At 46.1% G+C, this 22,825-nt stretch overlaps 1 protein-coding gene across 1 annotated transcript; it reads left to right on the plus strand.

Moving 5' to 3' along the window:
- Window positions 1–11,075: 11,075 nt before the first annotated feature.
- Window positions 11,076–22,321, plus strand: LOC104278201 (PH and SEC7 domain-containing protein 3-like; the record flags this gene model as incomplete). The annotated part of the gene is made up of 5 exons (XM_009875106.1): window positions 11,076–11,278; window positions 11,384–11,464; window positions 14,633–14,745; window positions 17,583–17,641; window positions 22,232–22,321. Coding segments are annotated over exons 1-5 (507 nt in total), but the record flags the coding sequence as incomplete, so codon positions are not given.
- Between the last annotated feature and the right edge of the window lie 504 nt (window positions 22,322–22,825).

The raw sequence follows: 22,825 nt of genomic DNA on the forward strand, positions 1-22,825 counted from the left end.
GTCTTGAAAAGAGAAAACTTCGGGGGGACCTGATAGCTGCCTCCCAGGGAACCTACAGGAAGGTTGGGGAGGGTCTTTTTAGAAGAGTATCCACTCATAGGACAAGGGGAAATGGGTTTAAGTTGAAGGAGAACAGATTTAGATTGGACCTTAGGAAGAAATTCTTCAGTACGAGGGTGGCAAGACTTTGGAATAAATTGCCCAGAGATGTTGTGGCTGGCCCCTCCCTGGAGGTGTTCAAGGCCGAGTTGGATGGAGTCTTGAGTAGCCTGATCTAGTTGAGAGGCGTCCCTGCCCATGACAGGGAGGTTGGACTAGATGATCTCTAAGGTCCCTTCCAGCCTAGGCCATTCTGTGGTTCTATGAAAGTGAATTATCTTTGCTTGTATGCAGTGAGTGACAGAGCATCAGTGTGTCTAAAAGTGAAGTATGAATTTCTGTTGGTGATGATTGCCCTTTCTTCCGCTTTCAGACTTTAAAGATAGAATTTATTTTAATTTTTTTTCTATTCCGCATTCTTTATAGAAGACTTCCCATTCCCTCTTCACTTGAATGCGCTCAGGTCAAGAAAACTGGCATTTCTTTTCCTGAGTTGTCTTGGAAGATGTGGTTTCTGTTAGTAGGACATCACTCAAGATTTGTCTAAATCCTGAGAGAAAAGACAAAAGTCTGTATTGCAGCTCCTAATCCTCAAATATGCTAAATATTTGCCACCTGCCATCATCTTCAAAGAACTGCTGATGCTCAGCAAATTCTGCAAGTCTTGTTATTTTTTACTTTTTTTTCCTAGAGATGCAAACACAAATTTAGATGCGTATTTATTCTTTTGTAGTTCAAGGGAGGAAGGAAAACAAACTCCCTAAGGCAATCTGGTGGTTCTCGGAATAAATCCAAGAACAAATAAATCCAAGAATGTAGACTGCAGTTCCTGACAGCTGCCAGGTTGCTTTTAATGGTTTGGGCCTCTTGTAATAGTTTACATAGCTGTTTTCTTTCTTCTGCATGTGGGCCATTTCTAGCTGTTTCTTAGTTGGCACTCTGCTTATTCCTTCTTTGAGGTAATGTAACAGTTAAACCCTGGTTTGATCTCTTTCTCTAGGATGATTTTCTAAGTTTCTTTCCAGTTTATCAGCATCCTGCAAGCCAGGTAGGGGGCTGGTTATCTCAGTGGTTTCAGCGCGGTGCTGGCAACAAGGACCAACACTGAGGTCGTGGGTTCGATTCCTGCTCGGTCCCCATGTGTTGCCTGGTCTAGTCGAGAGGTGGCGTCCCTGCCCAAAACAGGGAGGTTGGACTAGATGATCTCCAAGGTCCCTTCTAGCCTAGGCCATTCTGTGATTCTATGACCTCATTGATTTGGAAACGAGAGCTTGGAAAGGTACACTTCTGTTTTTCAGTTTGCACTCTGGTATTTTTTGTATAAGGTAGCTTGTATTTGGTTTTCAGTGTAGGTATGAGATAGGTACTTAGATATTGAACATATAACCATGATTCATTCATTTTATTAGTCTATCCAGCAGCAGTCTGGTAGAACTTTTTTCCCTTTAAAGACTCTCCTTGTGGCCTGGTTTATTTTTTTCGTTTAGCCTGAGATCTGCTGAAATCCCTGTGTTCCTCAGCAGATGTTTTTTGGTCTTGAGCCATGCCTCAGCTCATGACAAATTCTGAGACCTAGAAGAGCCAGGGCTGTCAGAAAGTTTTGCTTCGTAGTTGCTGCCATCCATATGCCCAGCATATGGAAAATTATTCAGAGGAATGAAAGAGCAAATGCATTAAATCTGCATCTGTGAGCAAGTAAACACGTGCTGCAACTCATTTGCCTGCACGTGGCCTACTGCATGTGTCAGTTGTTGAGCCGCTAGTAAGCACAGTGTGCTGGCATGGATATGATCAATCCAGGTAAAGATGGAGTGGCACAATCAGCAGGGGTAAATTTCTGAAACTGGCATTTTGGCAGCTGAGGATTTTCCCCTTTATTGTATGGCTTTGTAACTTCAAAAATATTAAGCCATGCTGATCACCTTGGTATTTCCTGCAGGTGAGTGGCATCATGTTATCAAGACAAGTACAAGTTTGCCTTTGCTAACAAGGTGCTTTGCAACATAAGTTTAGTGTGAGTTTGTAAAACTGCTTCTAGTTCCTAAATAAACTGTTGTTTTAGGGAAAAAAGGGCTGCTGACTTTTCGCCTCTTCAGTTCCCAGCCTCCTCTGAAAATAAAACAAACAAAACAAAAATCCAGGAGCTGACAGAGACAGAAAAGAAAATGAAAAAAAAAAAGTGAGAAAAAAGCGGAGCAGCTGATCAGTTCACTGCACAAAGCGCCTCAGTATAAAGCTGTCAGCAGCTCAACTTCTAAGCTGGCATCTGTTGGCATACCTCCATTAAAGTCAAAGCCATTTAGGTCAGGAAGCCTTCATTCACTGAAACAGAGGCGTCTCTGCCAGCTCCGAGCTAGTCCTGAGGTGCAGCCGGCCGTCTAATCCATTAGCCACGACTGGCTGCCAGTCAAGCCCCCCTCCGAATTATTGCTGGTTAACTCTCTTCTTCCTCCGTCCGTCTGTTGGGAGAGGCAGAGCCTGGAGGCTGGCAGGGCGGCATAGCGACGTGTAGCTTCGGATGGGATGTGGAAGCACCGGTGGAGAAGAACAGGGCACGTAGCATGCACACTGCTTGCTAGCACAGCTGGGTGAGCTGTGGGTTGGTTGGTGGTTGTTTTTCCTTTGTTGCAGAAGTCTGTCTTTTATTGTTATTAACTATTCTCTTTGAGGATAGGGGGTTCGTTTTGCTGCATGGTCGACACGTAAAGCTCTTGTGCAGTACTACTGCCAGCGCTGAAATGCACCATCTGTACATCTGCAGGAAAGCCTTAACAAAAAGGCATAAACACCTGTATTTTTAGGCATCTGGCTTGCTCCCTGCCAGGAAGCACCAGCTGCCCCATTAAAACAGACTCCCAAGGCCAGTCTCCAAACAGTTATACGGAGCCCTAGGGAGTGGGGGAAGTACTCCGCTGGCTTCCCTGTCCTGGAGGACCCTGCAGGAGCTTGGTGGGGAGAGGTCATGCTGGTGCTCAGGCGAAAGAGCCCAAGGGCTCACAAAATACGTAGGGGCTGAGTGTTTTCTGAGCAAGGTCATGGGTGTGCCATGCTTTTTTTCGGTCTGGTTTTGGCTTGCGTCTGAGGGGCAGGTGCGCTTGATCCTGAACATCCTGATGTATCCAAGAAACTGGTCTACGTATTCAGGTGTCTGTCAGAAATAGCCACTGCAGAGGCAGCCCTTACCCTCTGTGGTGAGGGCCAGGTTTTCACTTTCTAGGCATGGGGGACATTAGTGTGGTGAGAGTCCCTTTGTAATTGCTAACCTGTCACAGAGATACAAGGAGCCTGAGGCTGAAAAGGAATCAAACCTGAAGTATTTTTAGCAAAACATTTGTACTTCAGGTGGCAACAGTGTGTCTGTGTGATAAAGGACATAGTGTCTTTTGGAAGGGCTGTGATCCTGCCCCTGCATGTGGCAGAACTTCTTGTCCTAGTGCTGTGATCTCCAAATGGTAACATTTTCATTTCCTGTAATGCAAGCCAACCAGAAATGGCACTTTCAGAATGTTTTTGCTGTTACCTCCCCACTTATATCGGTGGGAATTCTTCTAGTCAAAGAAAAAGGCAGATTATTATAGGGAGCAAGAGGTTATTTTTAAGCAGCAGCATGCGTATCAGCCCCTGAAATTGACTTTGCATGTGCATTTTGTTGGTAACCAATAGGAGATTACAGGGATTGTTTGTTTATTTTTTACTTTGCTCCTCTCTGTGTGATATGACAAGGCTGAAGTACTTTTTAATGGACCCTCGGTGAGTACTCTGGATTGTAGAAACTGTCCTCTACTTGTGTGTCCTGGCTGATGCTGTGTTCATGAGACACCCACTGAATCGAGTTGCGGCGAAACACAGCTGTGTCAGTCCTCAAAGAGGGATCTACTTCAAAGCTTGTCTTTGAAGAGAATCTTGTATGTAGGACTTCAAAGCTGATTCAGCCATTTAGAGTAAAATAACACAGTGAGTCATCTGCTAGGAAAGGGCATTATTTTTATTTGTATTATTTTTCTTCCCTTCCTACAGTTATATCTTGGAAGTGCCCTGGAGCTGGAGGTAACTGGCAAGGTAAATCGTTGCTTGACATGATTTTCTGCTCACTCTCTCCTGGCCCCAGAGAAGCCAGTTCAGAGCTGCAGCAAAGCTGCAGCAGGGCCGTTCCCAGCCTGTCTGTGTGGTCGGTCATTTGTAGCAGGAACTGACTCATCACGTCCCACTGCTGCCACGATTTCTTCTTTTTCTGCAGTAGGGCTACTGCTTTCAGAGACAAGAACAGCTTTTCAAGCTCCCTTGAAGCAAAACTCAGCCTTGTGCCACTGTTTGTTTCTGGTCAGCACTAATATGTGGAAGGGTATCTCTGGTTGAGCATCCACATCTTGTAGAGCAGAGATTCGTTTCCTCGGGGCAGGACTTCTCTCAGAGGAAAGTCTGATGCCCCTCTGCAGTCCAGGCCATTGTCAAGGGGCATCAGAGTATAAGGCCAGAGCTGCTGCTGAGGGGCTGTTGAATTTGAAATAGAGTGTGCTTTTCACAGTCAGGATTGATGGTTGTGGTTAAGCGGATGGTACCCTCTGTTTCAGAACTAGGAGGAGAAAGTGGCTTGGAGGAAAGGCATTTAAAACAACAGGGCCAGCTCAGTGCTGCAGAGGGTGATTATTAGCCCCAGCGTAGCTCCCCAGCAGACGCTGTACCCCTGCTGAAAACAACATTTGTTCTGGCCCTAGCATCAGCATGCCAAAATGCCTCTCCACCCATCCATGTTTTTAATCATTGCTGCATTTTGCTGTAATGGACTTTGCTGGCAAATGCCTGACTTGGCCTGCCTTGAAGTAAAGCTGATGTTAAAGGCATGCAGATTTACTTGAGAGAGAAAAATTTGGTTTCCTCCTGTTTCCTCCTCACTTTCCAAAAAGAACTGGGAAGATCCTAGCCCTGTCTCATCCAAACTTCCCCTGAAATCCATGCATCCTTTCTGCGTGTGCACTCCAAATGGATTAGTGTTCCTTGGAGAAGGGTGCCATAGGCATCCAGTGGAGACCATGTGTCACGGAGCATATGCTACACTTTGGTCCAGCAAGCACTGCAGGGCCAATGTGGCAAGCTGTGATCACTGATGTGGCTGGGCTGAAGACAGCACTTGGGCTGAGCTGTCACGGCCTGCTGCTCAGTGTCAACTCTGAACACTTTCTCCTCCTTGTTAGTGGCTGGGGCAGTTGCTCCATGCTGGATCTGAGCTCCTATCCCATGAAGCAAAATGCAAAACAAAACAGAGGTGGTTTGTTGTTTGGTTTTTGGTTTGTTTTTTTTCCCATGGGTTTGCTAAAAAAATAAAGAGAATCCCAAGGCTTAAGGCAGGTAACACTGCAGGTACTCATTTCGAGGTTTCCAGTTGCAGCCTAGTAAACTGAGAGAGTGGACCACTGAGACAGAAGGTGTCTGTATCCTTGCCATTACTGGCCTTGCTCTGGTTTTGTCTGGAAGTTGCAGCCATTCCTCAACCATATGTTCCTGTGGAGAGTTTCAGTTTTGGTGAAGCCCGATATGTAAGCAGAAACTGAAGGAGAATATTGGCCTACTGTTAAACAGGAGGGGTGAATTAGTTACCAACAATGCTGAAAAGACAGAGATCCTCAACACCTCCTTCACTCCTGTCTTTACCACCACTGTTGGGTCCGAGGCCATGGGAACAAAAATTCAGATTGACGTAGACGTAGACCTGCTGTCAGTGAAGGAGAAATTGATGTGTCAGCTATTACAGGAGCTTCACCCAGACAAATTGATGAGCCCAGATGCCATCCACCCCATGGCGTTAGGAGAGCTGGTCGATGCTGTTGCAAGGCTGCTCTCCATAATCTTTGAGAAGTCATGAAGATGGGGAGACAGGCTTGAAGACTGGAAGAAGGCCTGTGTCACCCTTATCTACAAGAAGGGTTCCAAGGAGGACCCAGGTAATTATAGACCCATTAGCCTCACTTCAATCCCTGGGAAAGTGATGGGGCAAATCCTCCTGGGGACTCTCCTAAGTAAACTGAAAAATGTGATTGGGAAAAGTTGACTTGGATTCACCAGGGAGAGATCATGCTTGATGAATCTGATCACCTTCCTCAAAAAAGTAACCTGCTTAGTTGAAGCAGGGCAAGGGGTGGACATTGTATACCTGGGCTTTTCCAAGGGTTTTTACACAGTGCCCCACAGCCTCCTCCTTGAGAAACTGACACATTACAACCTAGACAAGTGGTCTGCGTGATGGGTGGGGAACTGACTGACAGGCTGTACCCAGAGGGTGGTAGTAAATAGTTCCTCTTCAAGCTGGCAACCAGTCACAAGCAGGGTTCCCCAGGCATCAATACTGGGCCCGACACTGTTTAGTATCTTCATAAATGATCTGGATGTTGTGATCAAGAGCACCCTCATGAAGTTTATGGATAACACCAAAATGAGTGGAGAAGTTGACACTCAGAAGGGAGACCTACCATCCAGGAAGACCTGGATAGGCTGGAGGCATTGGCTAGCAGGAACCTTCTGAAGTACATTGGGGACAAGTGTGTGGTCTCGCACCTGGGAATACACAACCCATGAATGCTACTTAGACTGGGATCCACCTGGATGGAGAGCAGCCTTCCAGAGAGAGACCTAGGTATCTTGGTGGACAGCAGGCTCAACATGAGTGAACAGTGTGCTGCAGTGGCAAAGAAAGTAAAAAGGATGCTGGGCTACATTAACAAGGGCATCACCACCAGAGATAAAGCACTCATCACACCACTCTACTCGGTGCTGGTCAGACCATACCATGAGTACTGTGTTCAGTTTTGGTCCCCACTAAAAAAAAAATATGTGGACAGGGTGGAATGAGTCCAGAGAAGGGCCACAAGGATGATGAGAGGACTAGAAGACCTGCCATATGAAGAAAGGCTGAGAGAACTTGATTTATTTAGCCTTGAGAAGGCTCAGGGGAGACATTATTACCATGTACCAGTACATAAAGGGTGGCTACTAAGAAGATGGAGACTCCCTTTTTACAAGGAGTCACATGGAGAAGACAAAGGGTAATGGATACAAGTTGCTCCTGGGGAGATTCTGATTGGACTCCAGAGGGAGATCTTTCATCATGAGAGCAATTAGACGTTGGAATAGTCTCCCAGGGGAAGTGGTGAATTCCTCAACTTTAGTTTTAGGGCTCAGCTTGACAGGGTGCTGGGCCATCTCATTTAAACTGTATTTCTTTACCTTAAAGGGTTGGACTAGATGATCCTTGAGGTTTCTTTCAACCTGGTATTCTATGATTCTGTGAGAGTTGGGGCGAGTAAATGAATCTAGAATATTCTTAAATAGATCAGCTGTGTTAAGTACTGAGCACAACATGATTGAGATAGCTTGGCAATAATGGTGTAAGTGAAGAAAACGGTGTAAAATGTTTCAGACTGTCTAGCTATTATGGCTGTGTGGTGGAGACCAGCTTTACAGATGTTACAGTCTGCACGTGTTTCATCTGTGAGTGTGGAGGGGCGCCTGCTGCAGTTAGAAGGGATTGAATTTGCCATAGCAGGCGTTTATCATATTTCCTTAATTTTTGCTGGATGTGGTGGTCACAGCTTCTGTGCATTCACTGTGAACGTGGGGTCTTTGGCAGGAGGAGGGAGGATGCGTCAGGAGTGCATTGCCAGAGATAGAAATAAGAGGGTGCAAGGACCTGGTTTCTGGTCAAAGCTCATAGTCACTGTGAGACCAAAGGCATCTTTTTTTTAATTTTTGGTAGCTTCTGTTTCCTATGTTTTCTGATAGCAGAGTTTAATGTAAAGCGGCAGCCGTTTCTGTACCAGTAGTATTGTTACAGTTCCTTTTAGCCTTGAATCCAGGATTAGGGGGCATGTAATCTCTTATATTTTTCAGCCTGTTTTTGTCAGTACAAGTTTCTTATTTTTATGTGTTGAAGAGTAAATCTCCATGAGAAATCCATGTCTAACCTTACCCTTTCTTGGGCTCTGTTTAGCTGGTAATGCTGCTGTGGAATTCTTTATGTGTATAAGCTGTAGGCTGCAGAATACAAACCTAGTTGCAGCCTTGGTCACTCTTAGCCCTTGGTTAGAGTCTGTTATAAGCACTGTACAGAGAGAGGCAAGTATTTTTGTGTTCCATTGCTGGGGAAACTGAGGCATGGAATGAAAGTGGCGCGCCCAGAGAGACTTGGAGGTAAGAAGAGAAGTCGGCCTTTCCCCTGAGTAATACCCCTCGCACACTGCTTAAGGGACCTGTCCAGAAGGCAGCTTGCAGTCCTTGTGCAATGGGCATTTTCATTTCCTAAGCCTTCAGTGACATGGGCACTGAGTCTTCTCACCTCCTAAAGAACTTGAGAACTCAAGTCTCAATTTAATGTTAACCATCTTGCATTTTCCCTGAACAAGAAGCTTATGTTACAGACAACCTATATTGTTGATTTGATTGCCTTCTTGTACTTCCTAGTCAATAAGCTAAAATAATAAATAGATATGGTAAAAAAAAATAACAGCAATAAGCTAAACTGTTCAGATAACTGAGGGAAGCATCCCGTATTCTTTGACCTCATGCACACAGGAGGACCCCCTATCAGGGTGAAGTTTTAAGATAAGGCTTCTTCTGCAGCCCTGTTGGCTGATTTTGGCAAGCAGGGGAGAGAGCACGCTCTCCTTGCTGGGTGTTCCTCCTTCACATCCCAGCCATTGCTCCAAAAGGCAGAACAGAAGCTGGGAGCTACCATACTGTTTATTTCACTAAGTGCCAGATGCTGGCACTTTCTGTCTTTCTAAACTTCTGGTTTTTTTGTGGTTACATTGACTCTCATAGTGCACTGGTTCGTAGCAGGGTGCAGATGTTTCTTGTCAGCTTTGGCCATCATTCAAGGCTATAAATACCGCCTTTAATAAAGAGCAGTGGTGAAACAAGGGTGTGATTTATGAGCAAGGCTCTGCAAGTTGGCATGGCTTTTGAAGCAGCATTTGTATGGGGAAAGCTCTGTAGGTGTGCTAGCTCACCTGGTTATCCTTTGCTCTCATCCATTGTTAGAGCCGAGAGATTGAAACCAGTCGTGCCTGATTTGGATGGACAAGGCATTGTTGTTTGGGGTGTGTGTCGGAGGAGTCTGGAATTTGATTTCTTTGAAAGTTTGAAGCAGACCAAATTTAGAGGATTTTATACATTGTCTAATGCTTTTTAAAAGGACTGAGGAGGCATTTGCCACAACACCGTTATCAGGAGTGGCTTATTCTGTTTTCTACCGTAGCTCGTGGTAATACTGTTGGAATTGTAGTTCCAGTATTAATTCCCTACTAGAGCACTGAGAATGAGCCCCTTTTGTTGTAGCAGCTTATTATTTGCAGTGAAATACATGCAAAATCAAATCCCAAGTATTTGTAGGAACAGGTTAGATGTCTGGTTTTCCCCAAATACTTGGTAAAAATATTGTACCCAGGGTGTGGATGTGTGATGTTTTTAATGTTCTAGCAGCACTAGGAAGATGGAAACAGAGATGAAATTGGCAAGTCTCCTCCCTGTAGGAGCACTGCACCTCTCTTTGTCTTCAGCTATGCATGGGAGGAGGGAGATAGCGCACAGGTGATGATTTGTGTGGAAGGAAGCATGCAGAATGCAAAGATTTTTGCTTTAAGCTCACATTATATGAAAATCTCATCTTTAAAGGGTTAATAAGTGGCTAGCAGACATTTCAGTAAATGGTTGGATAATTGTTACTGGAGCACAATGATCAGTTGTCCTAACCATGATTTGTCAAGCTTGAAGATTACAGGGATGTATGAAACCGTGGTATGTTGAAATGTAGTATTTAAAATCATCTTTAATTCATTCCACTCATATCTGCCCTGTGTGTGACCCCTACTGATGGTTTATTAGCTCTGTGTAAATGAGATTTAGTGGAAAGAATTTCTTTGTAATATTTTTAAAAATAAAACTGCTCTTATGGTCAGACACACAGAACTGAGATTTTTTCCAAGAATTTTCATCCCAGTGTCAGAGGAAAGCTTTTCCAAAGTGAAGAGCCGCCCTGTATGCAGGGGTGTGTATGTGGGTGTGCACTTTCTGGTGTGGAGGGCTCTTGCCTCTTTGCAAGGAGATGCAATGCATCTCAGCCAGAGATTTCCTGCTGTAGTAGAGGTGGGAGGAATCTATAAATGCATGATTTATGTAAAGTGCCCTGGGTTTGGCAAGCTGAACATCTTGACTTTGAGCAGCCAATGAGGCAGATTGTTGCCACCACAAGGGAGCAGGAGGAAAACAAGCAGCTCTTCAGACTGGCCCAAGTGGCTTATGTCTCTCTCCAGTTTCCTGAGCTGGGTTCCTTGCTCTGAGTCCTGCTTTTTCTAGTGCTGCCTCTCTGTGGGCTGCCCACTGCTCATAGGCAGCACAGAAGCTACTCAGACTTCTGCATATGTTATTTTAGATTTAGGGAGTTCTATTGTTTCCAGGACAACTGAGGAAGAATGAGGAAGGGACTTGTGCCTAGTCAGCTTGGAGCTGCTGAGCACTCTGTCTTGCTGGCTGCGTTTTCACCTGGAAAGTGGCTAATAGCATACTTTTACAGGGACTCCTTCAAGTGAAGCAAGCGACTGGGTTAAAAAGATACTAGTGCATGAAGCAAATGAGAACCCAGAGTTGTCAGGTGCAGTTGTAGGCTGATAATAACAAACATCTCTCTGAAGTGAACACAAGTTGTGGACACTCAGCACACTCAGAAGGTGAGTGCAGAGCAGAATGTGTTTCTGGGCTGGAAAGCCGAGTTTGGGTCTCCGTGTTTAACCATCTCTTAACCTCTCATGACTGATAAATAAATGTCCCCATTCTACACCAATCCTTCAGTTAAGTGGAATTTGCTATGTTGTGTAACCTTACCTCTGTACCATTAATTGCCTTCTATTCTAAGAGGAATTAAATCCTTCTTGAAACTGTAATGTTGTCTTATTATTCTTCTTTCCCTGTTTTTTCTGTCTCATAGCAATGCTCAACTGCAGAATAATGTGATAGACTCCAGTGCTGCCATGGGGAGCAATGAATTTCAGGAGAAAGATGCCACCGGAGTCCTTGGCCACGATTTCAGCAATGGCAGCAGCAGCAATTTGGAAGCAGCCAGGCGCCTGGCTAAGCGCCTTTACCATCTGGACAGATTCAAACGCTCTGATGTGGCAAAGCATTTGGGTAAAAAGTATGTGCTCATACGAAGCCTTTTGGCTGTGTTGTTCTTCTTGCTGGTTCTGGAGGGCTTCGCTTTCAAATGATAACTCTTTCTTATTTATTTGTTTGTTTAAAGCAATGAATTCAGCAAGCTTGTGGCCGAAGAGTACCTGAAGTTTTTTGACTTCACAGGCATGACGCTGGACTACTCACTCAGGTACATGGCCATTTGCAGACTTCATGTTCTTGTTCTAGTAAAGGTACCATTTGCTGTATTGTCCTGATTGAAGCAGTTGCCCTGTGGGTGCTTAAGAGGGTGAAGAGAGGGATTTGACCTTTTTTTGGGACAGAACTTTTCTGTTTGGCTTGGCATGCTGCCATGCTCCCAAGTGCTACTGGAGAGGTGTCATGTCCTGGAGAGGGAAATCTTTGGGTGGGCCTGCTTAGAGATGGTCCTTGATGCAGAGTTGATGGATAAGAGTGACCAGTCAGTCAGTAAACAGGGGACTCATAGTCTGCCAGGTGCTGCTGGGGATTGAAGTTGCTGCTCACAGCTGAACTGGAGGCTTTTTGGCTGGTGCCTTTTGAAGTTTGCTATGCCCAGCTGCAATGCAACAAAGCCAGGGACGGGGATTGATGTTGTCTTGGCAGCCCCCCTTGCTGTGTCCTCCTGAGACACCCAAAAATGTGCGGAACAGCAAAGGCTTTCACATGGAAAATGCCATTGAGGGTTTGATAGCTGCCAGTGTGGGTGTTTGAAAACCCAGCCCTTCAATTTTCCTTTTTTTTTAAACACTGGAATTAGGCCTCAATGGTGTTTGGTTTTAGTATATTTTTTCTTAGGAGGTGAAATACTAAGTGTGTGTAGCATGGGCCCATTAGCATGGTTGCTGGTGTTCTGGTAGTTAAAGAAAGTTAAAGTGAGTTTAAGTCATCTGGCTGAGGTTACTCAAGTGGATTATTGCATTTTTCTGATGATACAAAACCAGAAGGTCCACAGGCACTTGCCAGTCCCCTTGCAAATGTGTTTCCAGGAGGCTAGCTTCAGGATACTGTGGCAGACCCCAAGGAAAGCCCAATCTTTTGCCTGCCAAAGGTGTCAGAAAGAAAACCTGCCTGTGGACAAGTGATCTGCCTGCTCCTGCGTCAGAGGAGTGGAGCAGAGCTAGAGCACCCGCTCAGCACAGGGAGAGAGCAGCCAGGGTGGTGGGAAGCCTGCTGATCATTCCGGGTTTTAGCAGCCCTGAAGCACGATGCTAAATATATCTGTCTTTAAATTGTGAAATCCAACACCTAATTGCTTTGTGGCACATTTTTAGGAGGTCTCTGCACTCTGTAGATCTGCTGTTAGTATTAATAGTTATGACCTTCTCTAAAATATGCCCTGGCTTGTGTGGGACTTAAGACACTCCAGGGTTTTGCTGAGATTTCAGGAGCAGCCGCAGCGACTGCCGGCTGCACTCCCTGAAGGCACAGCAGAGGCCAGGGATGGAGTGTTGTCCCGAAGCCTGGGGAGCTGAGGAGTGCTGCCTCACGCTTGCAGTGAGAGGGATCCTGTTGCTGTTGGCTCACTGACAGGCTGTGATTTGTGAAGCATTTTGGAGCCTGTGGCACCAGCCGAGACCTGTGCTACCCCCAGGCTCTTGGAGGCCATTTTGCAATGTGTATCACCACTGGTCACAAGTCTGGGACGTGGGAAGGGTTGTTCTTTCGTTATCCTGCTCTGTTTCCACACCCTGAACCCACATCGCTTATGCATCTCCCGAGTGCATCTTTCATGTCCTCAGCAGGACTGCTGGAGGAGAAGAGATGGGACCGCTACTCCAGCCCCTGTCAGTGTCCATCCAGGTCCTCCTGGTGGGCAGAAACTCACTTCCATGGCTGTTGGCTGCAGCATTGTGTTCTTAGAGCAAGGAACCTGCCTTGTTTATTTACCAAATGTTGATTCATCAGTTGTCTCTCTGAGGCAGCTTCCAGTAGGGTAAAGATACTGAAGAAGAGGAGAGGGTGTAGGTCTGTGGTGCCTGGCACGAGCAAGGAGTGCTGCTGGAAACAGCCCGAACTGGAGGAGGAAGGATGGCTAGCTGTCAGAATGTCCCGTGAGAGCATGAGTTAGGAAGGGAAGAGAAACCCTGCAAAGGCTCAGTTGTGAACTGGGTTATTTGCAATACATTACGTGTGAAATCAAGTTATTACGAAGCAAATCACACTCTGTATGGGTGCTAGATCATTGCAAGTACAGCCTGTCTCTGACCTTACATCAAAGAGAAAAAATTAAACGTTTATGCATCCAGACTAGGTAGACATGAATGTTCCAGGAATATATTCCATGCTTCTCAGTTCTGGTGTTACTTTCAGTCTCATGGGGTATTTAAAAATTGTCTATTAGGCGCTCATTTTTTATGTTATCCTGCTTTGGACCCAGAAGATTTGTGTTTTCAGGCTTTTCTTAGCATCATCCTGACAAATGGGCGTAGGCTGATACTACTGAGGTCATTTCTTGGCTCGAGGATGTGAGGATTTTAGGAAGTGCAGAAGTTCTTCTTTGGCTGCAAGGCGAGCTTTTCTAGCAGGCAGAGTGGCGTGATTGAGAGGCATGGTAGTTAGGTGTCAGATGAAGAGTGGAAGATGTGTGTCTGTCCCACCTTTTAGCACAGGCTCACTGTCTGTGCCTAACCAGCGTGCCTAGGTGTGCACCAGCCCTGGACTGGCCTGAGCAGGAACCCAGATGGTTCCTCCCGCTGCTGAAGCTCAGTGGGAGATGTTGCGACTGTTCTGCTCTCTTACCCAGTTGTTTTCCGCAGGTCAGGAGGTCACATTGCCCTCTGCGAGGTGACTGGCGTGCTCCTGGCTGCTCTGATAAACCCTTTGAGATGACCCGCTGGAGGAACGACTGCACATTTGGTGTGGGCTCTGAGTCTGCAGTGCACCTGCCTAACTTAACCGCCTGCAGTAGCTCCTCTGATTTGGATGGGAATACTAATGAGCGTGAAGTTAAAAGGTGCAGGAGTGACAGACAATTAGAAAAGGACAGAGGACACCCTGGATGTCTGTCACGCGTAAACAACACGTGCTCTGCTTCCTTCCCCAAGGAAGAGAGAAATATTAAAAATAAGAAGAGCTCTTTCAAATGGTGTAATTGCTTATTAGTTGGTATATTCCATAGCTGAGACTGGTGATAATTTAACTCTTGCTTCGTTTACCATGATGTTGGAATTACCTACGTGTGGGATAATAGCCCATTTTCTTGGAAAGACTTCTTGGAACCAAATATCTCATGTGCTCCTGTGTACTTCCTGCTGTGAAGTATGCTTTGCTCTGTGTGCTGTGTGAGGCAAAAAGAGATTTATGACTTTGATTTCACCGTTTTCTGCTCTTCTTTTAGGAGTTTCTTTAAAGCCTTTTCACTTATTGGAGAAACTCAGGAACGAGAGAGAGTTTTAATCCACTTCTCCAGTAGATACTACCAGTGCAACCCAAACGCCATTTCTTCTCAAGGTAACTTTGCTTCTGATACAAAGGTGTTTGGTTGATTCCCTATTCCTTCATGCTCACTTTAAATAGTGTGTATGGTGTGTTTCTGGGAACTGAAGGTGTGTAATTCCTGTGCCACAGTTTAGAGACTCCCTGTGATGAGTGTTGAAGCCCTCCATGTTCTCCACATTTGATTGTGGTAAGGCAGTGAAAAATCTGTATTTATCCACAGTCAGGAAGGGATTTTAGGCTTTCTCAGTGTAAATCCTCAGATGTAGCATCTCCAGATTTGAATGTCCTCAGCTGTGGTTTCTGGCCTCGCTGACTTCTGACGTGTGTCAATACCTTTGCTCTAGCTACATGCATGTGGATGAGAATAGGTGCCATCACAGGTGAAAGAGAAGCCGTTTGCTTTCCATGTGCCACTCAGTGCTTGTGTTTCTGTGTGCTCTGGCAGCAGGCATGCCAGTTCTTGCCAGTGAATTTTGAGTGCTTTGTCCAGACCCTGGCATGGTTTCATCTTGACTAGTTAACATCAGTCGGAGTGCCAATGTTTTCAGTCATTCTGGAAATGGATGGGGGAAACAAACAAGCACGCAGATCAAACCTGAGAAAGTTGGCATTGGGGAAGAGGATGAACTGTCTGCTGACATAGCTGCTGTGTTCAGCCAGCCACACTGGTAGACCCATGTGGCCCTGTCAGTGCAGCACAGGCTGGTCACACACTGAGAAAGGGAGGAGGGCAAGAAAGAAAATAAGCGTGGACTGAGCTGTGCCTTTAGTCTCAAGTGTAAATGAGAAGGAGCTGCTACGCTTGGAGGTACTGCCACACTTCCCTACCCCTTGCTTTGTGACCTGCTGCCCTGGTTTGAGACAGAACAAACCCAGTTCTGTGTTTGGTGATTCTACTTGTCAGCTAAGTCTCTTCTAGGTAACTGTACTTTCCAAAGATAATGGTATATGTTTCCTGACAGCGTCTGCGTCTAGAAGTGATCGTGCTTGATATTTACAGTTACTGCCAGGGAACGGTGGATCTAGCATTGCTAGTTAACAAAATTGGACTTGATGACCTTTAAAGGTCTTTTCAAACCTAAGCGATTCAATGATTCTTTGAATGGTATGCAGTGAGGTGATGTTTGTCCATTTAGCACCTGTTCTGCTTTACTAGCTGGCATGCTGGGGAGGAGAACAGGTAGCAGTAAGACAGGACCTGCTCCCATGCTATCTCTGTCCTCTTCCTAACGCCTTTCTTGTTTCAAGACACCACAGGCAGTCAGGTAGAATACATATGTAATGTCCAGACCAAAATAATTACTATCATGTTGATGTGACAGCCTTACTCTAATCCAGGGTGCAGGGAGAATGTTACCACTTCTGACACTGAGTAAGCAGTTAGGTTTAAATGAGTCCTGCAGGCTTTGCCCAGGATTCTACCTAATTTTGATGCTATATTTCTACTGTCAGTAGTCAAGTGCTATGCTGCAGAAATATGATGTTTGTTCTGTTCAGTGGAAACCCAGAATTGCATTTGCCTTTCTTTTTTCTCCTTTCCCTTTTCCATTCTCTGGATCCATTTGTGGTTTGGACATGAGAGGACAGGCTACTCTAAAGAAATGCATAAACCCGATCTGCAGCACCACAGCCTGAGATTCAAGCTGCTTCAGACTTAACTGGTGCTGGTAATTGTAGTTCTTGCCTCTATAGCTCTGCTACATTTCAGCCATATTGCTGGGATACTAGGATTTGTACAAACGTCGTAAGAAAATATGGTCCATACCTTGGGGAGTATATTTTTATAATGACTTCGTTTTGCACAGGTTTAAGCCTGTGATAATCACACTGATTGTGAGATGTATCTGTCATCATCCCCCATTGCTCTTCCTTCACAGGGCACAGGGACATGTGCATAGTCATTATCTGGGCTCAGCTATGAAGGTTTTTATGTACATCTCCCTGCAGTGTATGCTTGTCTCATAAATGACTCTGTGTCTTTATGACACCTATGTTAAGAGAAGGGAAGGTGGCACCGTGTGTTTATCAACAAGGGAGTAGGGAAAATATTTTTCTTAATGTGTTCCTAATGTTTGGAAACAGGCTAGAGGCATTTGGATCTTCAGGAGTGATAAATGGCACCATGGACGCTATCACTTTCATCTGACTGTGTGCACAACCGATATGCTTTGGGTTTTAAAACAGATGCCTGGAAAATGAGGGCTATGGAACTGGTGTCTGCTTTTGCAAATGAGAATCTACACTGACTTTTGCAATTCTGCTGCGGTGGCTCCAGAGTTGGAGCTAGGGATACAATCTGTCTCTTTTGGCTCATTGTCGAGGGCCTTAGCTACAGGACCACCTCAAAAAAGCTGAAGTACTCCTATCCAATATGGAGCCAAGGCAGCATAAACAACTGACTCAGGTTTTCTAAAATTCAGTCTGAGCCCTTAATGAGGAGAGGGCGAGAGGAGGAGGAAAGCAGAGTACTACATCGTATCCACTCTGCATACAAGAATGGATGAATTTACTCTTCCATTTCTGCCCCAAAATAAATAGAGAGAGTTGATTCAGTCTGTGTTATTGGTATTAGCAAGCAAAGGGTGATAGCACAGATTCCTGTCCAGTTTGCCTCATCCATAGGTGCTGCAAGATAGTTTCAACAGTCATTAAAAGATGAAAGAAAGCCTGTTCCGGCTTAGCAGCTGTGAGATGACCTCACTGTTAATTATTTAATTATGTGTATTTCTTGATGAAACAGATTCTCATTAGGGAAACAGGCTCAGTTAGGCTATGAGGCTCAGTTTCAGCTGTTCTGAAAGGTCTAGTTGTGGGTTTGCGTGTGACTCTGGTTATGTCTGTTTTTACAGATGGAGTTCACTGTCTCACATGCGCCATGATGCTGCTGAACACAGACCTGCACGGCCACGTGAGTATGCACAACTTTGTGTAGACTTCCCCAGTCAACACTGTGTGGAGGGAGAGGTCTTCTGGCAGCAGAGTCCCCTTGCTTGTGTCCTATTCCTAAAGCACCCTTGCAGACAGCAAACAGTGAGAACGCTGCACTCCCAGGCTGTTGTCCTGGGCAAGACTTTCCAGCATGCCCAGATGAGTTTCGCATGAGTGGGCATTGCGCCTGGTTTTGCCACAATGCGTGAGGATGCTCCTTGTCTTCAGGCCACTGTCTTTTTCTGCTTTTCCCATCCTTTCCTGGTTACAGCACCTGGCCCTGGCCAAGAAGCTGTGTTTAGGATTGGCTTCCCCTTTCCAGTATGTGAAAATGTTTGCGAAAGCAGAGGGAAGAAGGAAGGTGAAGAGGTGCTGAGAAGGTCACAAGGAGGAGATGATATTTGCAGGCATCAAGTTGCTGGGAGGAGATCTGGTGGAACCAGAGTTATACTCAGGCTGGGTGGTGACAGATGTGCCCAGAGCCAACAGTGGAGTAAGGATGTGGGCATCCTGAGTGAGAGCTCTGTGTTCCCCCGCTGCATACCTCTCCCCACTGCCTGCCTGGAGGAGACAGAATTCCATTTTTAGTCCTCTTAGTCACACTGGTACGAGGTGCCAGCGGCCCTAGGACATGTATTTCGTCACCCTTGATGCACTATGGCTGCTGCACCTGGTAATCCCGTGCTGATAGGAGGCTTCTTTCTTCCTGGAATCAGGATGGAGAGCAGAAAACACAGGGAGCATGGTGTGATAGTGTGCAGCAGCAGCGGCTTCAGCCAGGTGGCTTTGGGGCTTCTCTCTGTCTGAGACCCTCCACTGCGCTGGCAAGGGCTCTTCCGGGAGGGCCTCAGTTGGGAGCTCTTGCATAACAGGGGTGGTGGTTTGGGCAGGTGGAGGTGGTGACACCTTGGGTCTGTCTCCAGGGGCTGTTCAGCCCCTGTGGGTGCAGCTCTGTGGTGGGTGCAGGTAATGAAGCCAGGGCTTCTGTGTGCTTCCCTAGGCGTTTTGACACCCACCTCCCATTAACTGAATGCTTTTGTCGGAAAACTCTAGAAGCGGGAGGGGGAAGGAAGTTGCAGAGATTTTTTTTTTTCCCTGAGGGTTGAGCCTTCCCTGTCAGAGGAGCACATCTGTCTCACAAGAGGGTGAGCAGAGGCACAGAAACATGCCCTGGTGGGCCTCTTAGCATACACCGCTTCTCTTGTGCACACCTGAGACTGTCTGCACAGTTATCCTGCTCCCCAGAGTGAGCCTGGAGCACCTACGCTCCAGCCTGCCCAGCCTTGCAGTCCAGGGACAGAGGCTAAATGGTTTTGTGTCAGACTGACAGCATGGCCCGTTGTCCCCTGCTATGCTTTAGTTGCCCGTACTGTCTTTGCTAGGTACCGGAGTAAATGATCTGACTCTGACTCATCATTGCTGATGCTGATTTGCAGCTGAAGCTAGAATTACTCCAGCTATTTCAACGTGTAACTTCGGAGGCTTATTTTACTGGCTGTTGTTAGTGTGTTCTTACTGTATGCAGCTGCAATGTTTGCCAGACTCCTGAATATGTCTGCTCTTTCTCTCTCTCTCTCTCTCTCTCTCTCTCTCTTTCTCTTTCTCTCTCTTTCTGCCATTTCCTGTAATTTTGATCTTCCTCTTAACTGCTTTTAATATTCCCACATAGGTGGTAAGTTGGGCATTTTTTACTTGGAATGCAGCCTCTTGAAGAAATACATTAATTATCTCTTTCCTAACCAAGATAATGCTCTGACCCATCCTTACCATGGTTTTGCTAGAACAGGAAGCAAATGAGTCACAGAGCTTGTCTCACTGACTTCCATTTGTTGTTGACATACTGATCATAAGTACAGACACTTTTATTTCACAATAAGATCATCTGCTTGTAGCGCTATAGTGCAGCTGCTTTGCATTCAGTTCACACTTGCCCTAACTCTTGTAGACAAACTCTTTTGCTTAACCCTTTATTTATCCCTGTCTTGTCACATTTCATTCTCTTTGTAACTAAATCATTTTTGCTATCTGTATCTTGGAGATGCATGCTTGCTTCTCTACAGGGAGATCATCACCCAGACTGTGATGCTAGAGACATTTAAGATATCTCTAGGCAGCCAGGTACATCTTCTAGAGCTTGTGTGGCACCGCATGGAAGTGTTACTTTTGGTCCTGGAGCAAAACAGCCATTCCTCTGCAATACCAGTTATCTCAGTGAGTGAAATGAGATGCACTGCTGTTGGTTTTGGTCAGCATGGGGAAGCTGCACAAAACTGCTTTGTGGAGGAAGCAAAGAGAAGCAAGCTGAAGTCTGGTCACAGGGAGGAAGGAAAGCATTTGCAAGTCAACTAGAACATCTCCAGCCTGCACCCAGAGACTACAGTTGTGAGCTTTGTTCTGTCAGCTTAGCAACCAGAGACCCAGGGTTGCAGCCAGACTGTGTTGTCAGGAGCCCTCCAGATGTGGGAAGCATGCACCGTTCCAGTGCTCCTGCCTGCCTTCTTTCAACTGGCCTGTGCTGGCCACAGGCTGTAGCATCTTCTTTTGTGGCTAGATGAGGCTGACAGCCAAGGTTTGCTGGTTTTCCCTGTCTCCCTGATCGTACGTAATGGAAGGGAAGTAGAGGATGTGCAGTCCAAGCTGTCATGTAACTGTAACATTGAATGACCTGTATTACCAGCTGGTGCCTTTCTTTGGGCTCCACTTCTGTGTTAATTTGCTCCTAAGCCAAGCCACTGGCTGCACACAAAGCTTTTCCACAGTGTTTCTGCAGCCAAGGCATACCCTGACCATGGAGAAGCCATCTTCACCCCCTTATCCTGACTGCCAGCAGTGGCATTCCCAAAGATACTGTGGTTTTCCCTCTGCTTTTGCCCTGTTACACAGCTCATCCAAGGCTGCTTCATTTTCCTCAGATCTCTCTGGGCTCCTTTTCAGAAACTCAGTGTTGTCGTTGCTGCCTGGTCGCAAGGCTCCCTGTATGCCAAACAAGGGACTTCTGGCACCCCGGACAGCTGTGGGACTGAGTACAAACAGCTTCTCTACGGGATGGTGGAGACTGGGATCAGAAAGCAGTTTAAGGCAGCCTCTAGCTTCTAAATGGAGCAGTTCAGGCCCTACATGAACGTAGCCATTCCTTTCCTGTTGGACAGCTTTCAGCCTGAGAATTATACAGAAAGGGAGAAAAGATAGCCGTCCTATGGGAATGTCAAGGCAGCCTCAACCTGTGAATCAGAAAAGGTAATGACTGCTCCTGGGCGTCCTACCCCAACTCAGGGTAGTTGATACTAGAAGAGAGCAATGGAGAATGTGAGTGAAAGTTATGGAAGGGGCCTCTGTTCACCAAGCCACTTACCATCATTTATTAGCAGTCTGTCTGAGGGCAGGAAGGCTCTGCAGAGGGACCTGGACAGGCTGGATTGATGGGCCAAGACCGGTTGTATGAACTTCAACAAGGCTAAGTGCCAGGTCCTGCACTTTGGTCACAACAACCCCAGGCAACACTACAGGTTTGAGGGTGAGTGGCGGGAAAGCTGCCCAGCAGAAAAGGACCTGGAGGTGTTAGTCAACAGCCACCTAAACATGAGCCATCAGTGTGCCCAGCTAGCCAAGAAGGCCGAAAGCATCCTGACCTGTATCAGAAATAGTGTGGCCAGCAGGGGTGAGGAAGTCATCATCTCACTGTACTCAGCACTGGTGAGACCACACCTTGAATACTGTGTTCGGTTTTGGACCCCTCACTCCAAGAAACACGTGAAGTGCTGGAGTGTGCCCAAGAAAAGGAGAGAAGCTGGTGAAGGGTTTAAAGAGCAAGTGTTATGAGGGGTGGCTGAGAGAACTGAGATGGCTTAGCCTGGAGAAAAAGAAGCTGAAGGGAGACCTTATCACTCTGTAAAACTCCCTGAAGGGCAGTTGTAGCGAGGTGAGTGTTGGTCTCTTCTCTCAAGTAACAAGTGGTAGGACAAGAGGAAGTGGCCTCAGTTTGCTCCAGGGAAAGCGTTGTCAAGCATTGGAACGTGCTGTCCAGGGAAGTGGTTGAGTCACCATCCGTGGAGGTTTTTGAAAGATCTGTAGGTGGGGTGCTTAGGGACATGGTCTAGTGGTGGACCTGGCAGTGTTAGGTTATTGGTTGGACTCAATGATCTCAAGGGTCTTTTCCAACCTAAACGGTTCTATGGTTCTGTGATTCCGTTGTCTTTTTCCTTATGCCCCACAGCAGGACCAAGCAAAGCTTTTCCGTCAGAGGCTGGTAGAGTCTCTGGAGACATGGAGGTGTAGGGCACCATGCAGATACCAGGGAGCTTCATCATCACCCTCTTCATTACCCTCCAGTATTTAGCTGTTTATCTTTTTGAATGAGTAGGTAGAACTTGGGGTCCAAAGTCACCTTCTCTTTTCTAACTACATTCACACAAGGATGCTTGTCTCCGAGTAATCTTGGGAATGCCGTCTTAGTGCTGCCTTGGGCTTAAATGAGAGCGAGGAGAGATGCAATTCATTTTATGTTGCTTATTCACATCATTTTGGAAAGTGGCATGAATATGATGCGGTGTTTCTCTGCCATCCCTTCCAGAACATTGGGAAAAAGATGACCTGTCAAGAGTTTATTGCTAACCTCCAAGGAATGGATGATGGTAGAGACTTCCCAAAAGGGCTGTTGAAGGTAAGGAATGAACTGTGGAATATGGTTTTCATTTTTAGTGAGAGATGGTTCAAAACAAAACACCCTGCTTGCATATTAATCATGAAACATGACAAGTGATGGACATGTTTCTCCTCCCAGAGCATATATGTGATGTATACAGTGTTTATTCTGTTGTTTTTCCCTCTTGCCTTCACTTGATTGCCATAGGGACACTCTGCAGCGTGATGGGGTGATACTGAACTCCAGCACCAGAGCTGTGTGTCTTGTTAGCTTACACAGTCATGCCACCCCAGCATGCTGTCTCCTGATTAAAGTGAGCAGAAGCAGCTGGTTGATTCCCACTATTGAATATGTAAGGACTAATCTGGAAGGTCTATGTGTTTTTTCATCAGAGGTGCTTTGAGGTTTTCATATTAGAGCAGGAGATGTAATTTCAGATTAGAATGCGTTGTCTGGCACAGGGTGCTTTGCTTCAGGTTTTGTTCATTAAGTTTGTGCCAGGAGGTAAATCTGAAGAACAGG

Source organism: Apaloderma vittatum, unplaced genomic scaffold (genome assembly GCF_000703405.1).
Source record: "Apaloderma vittatum isolate BGI_N311 unplaced genomic scaffold, ASM70340v1 scaffold7648, whole genome shotgun sequence".
Classification (NCBI taxonomy): Eukaryota; Metazoa; Chordata; class Aves; order Trogoniformes; family Trogonidae; genus Apaloderma; species Apaloderma vittatum.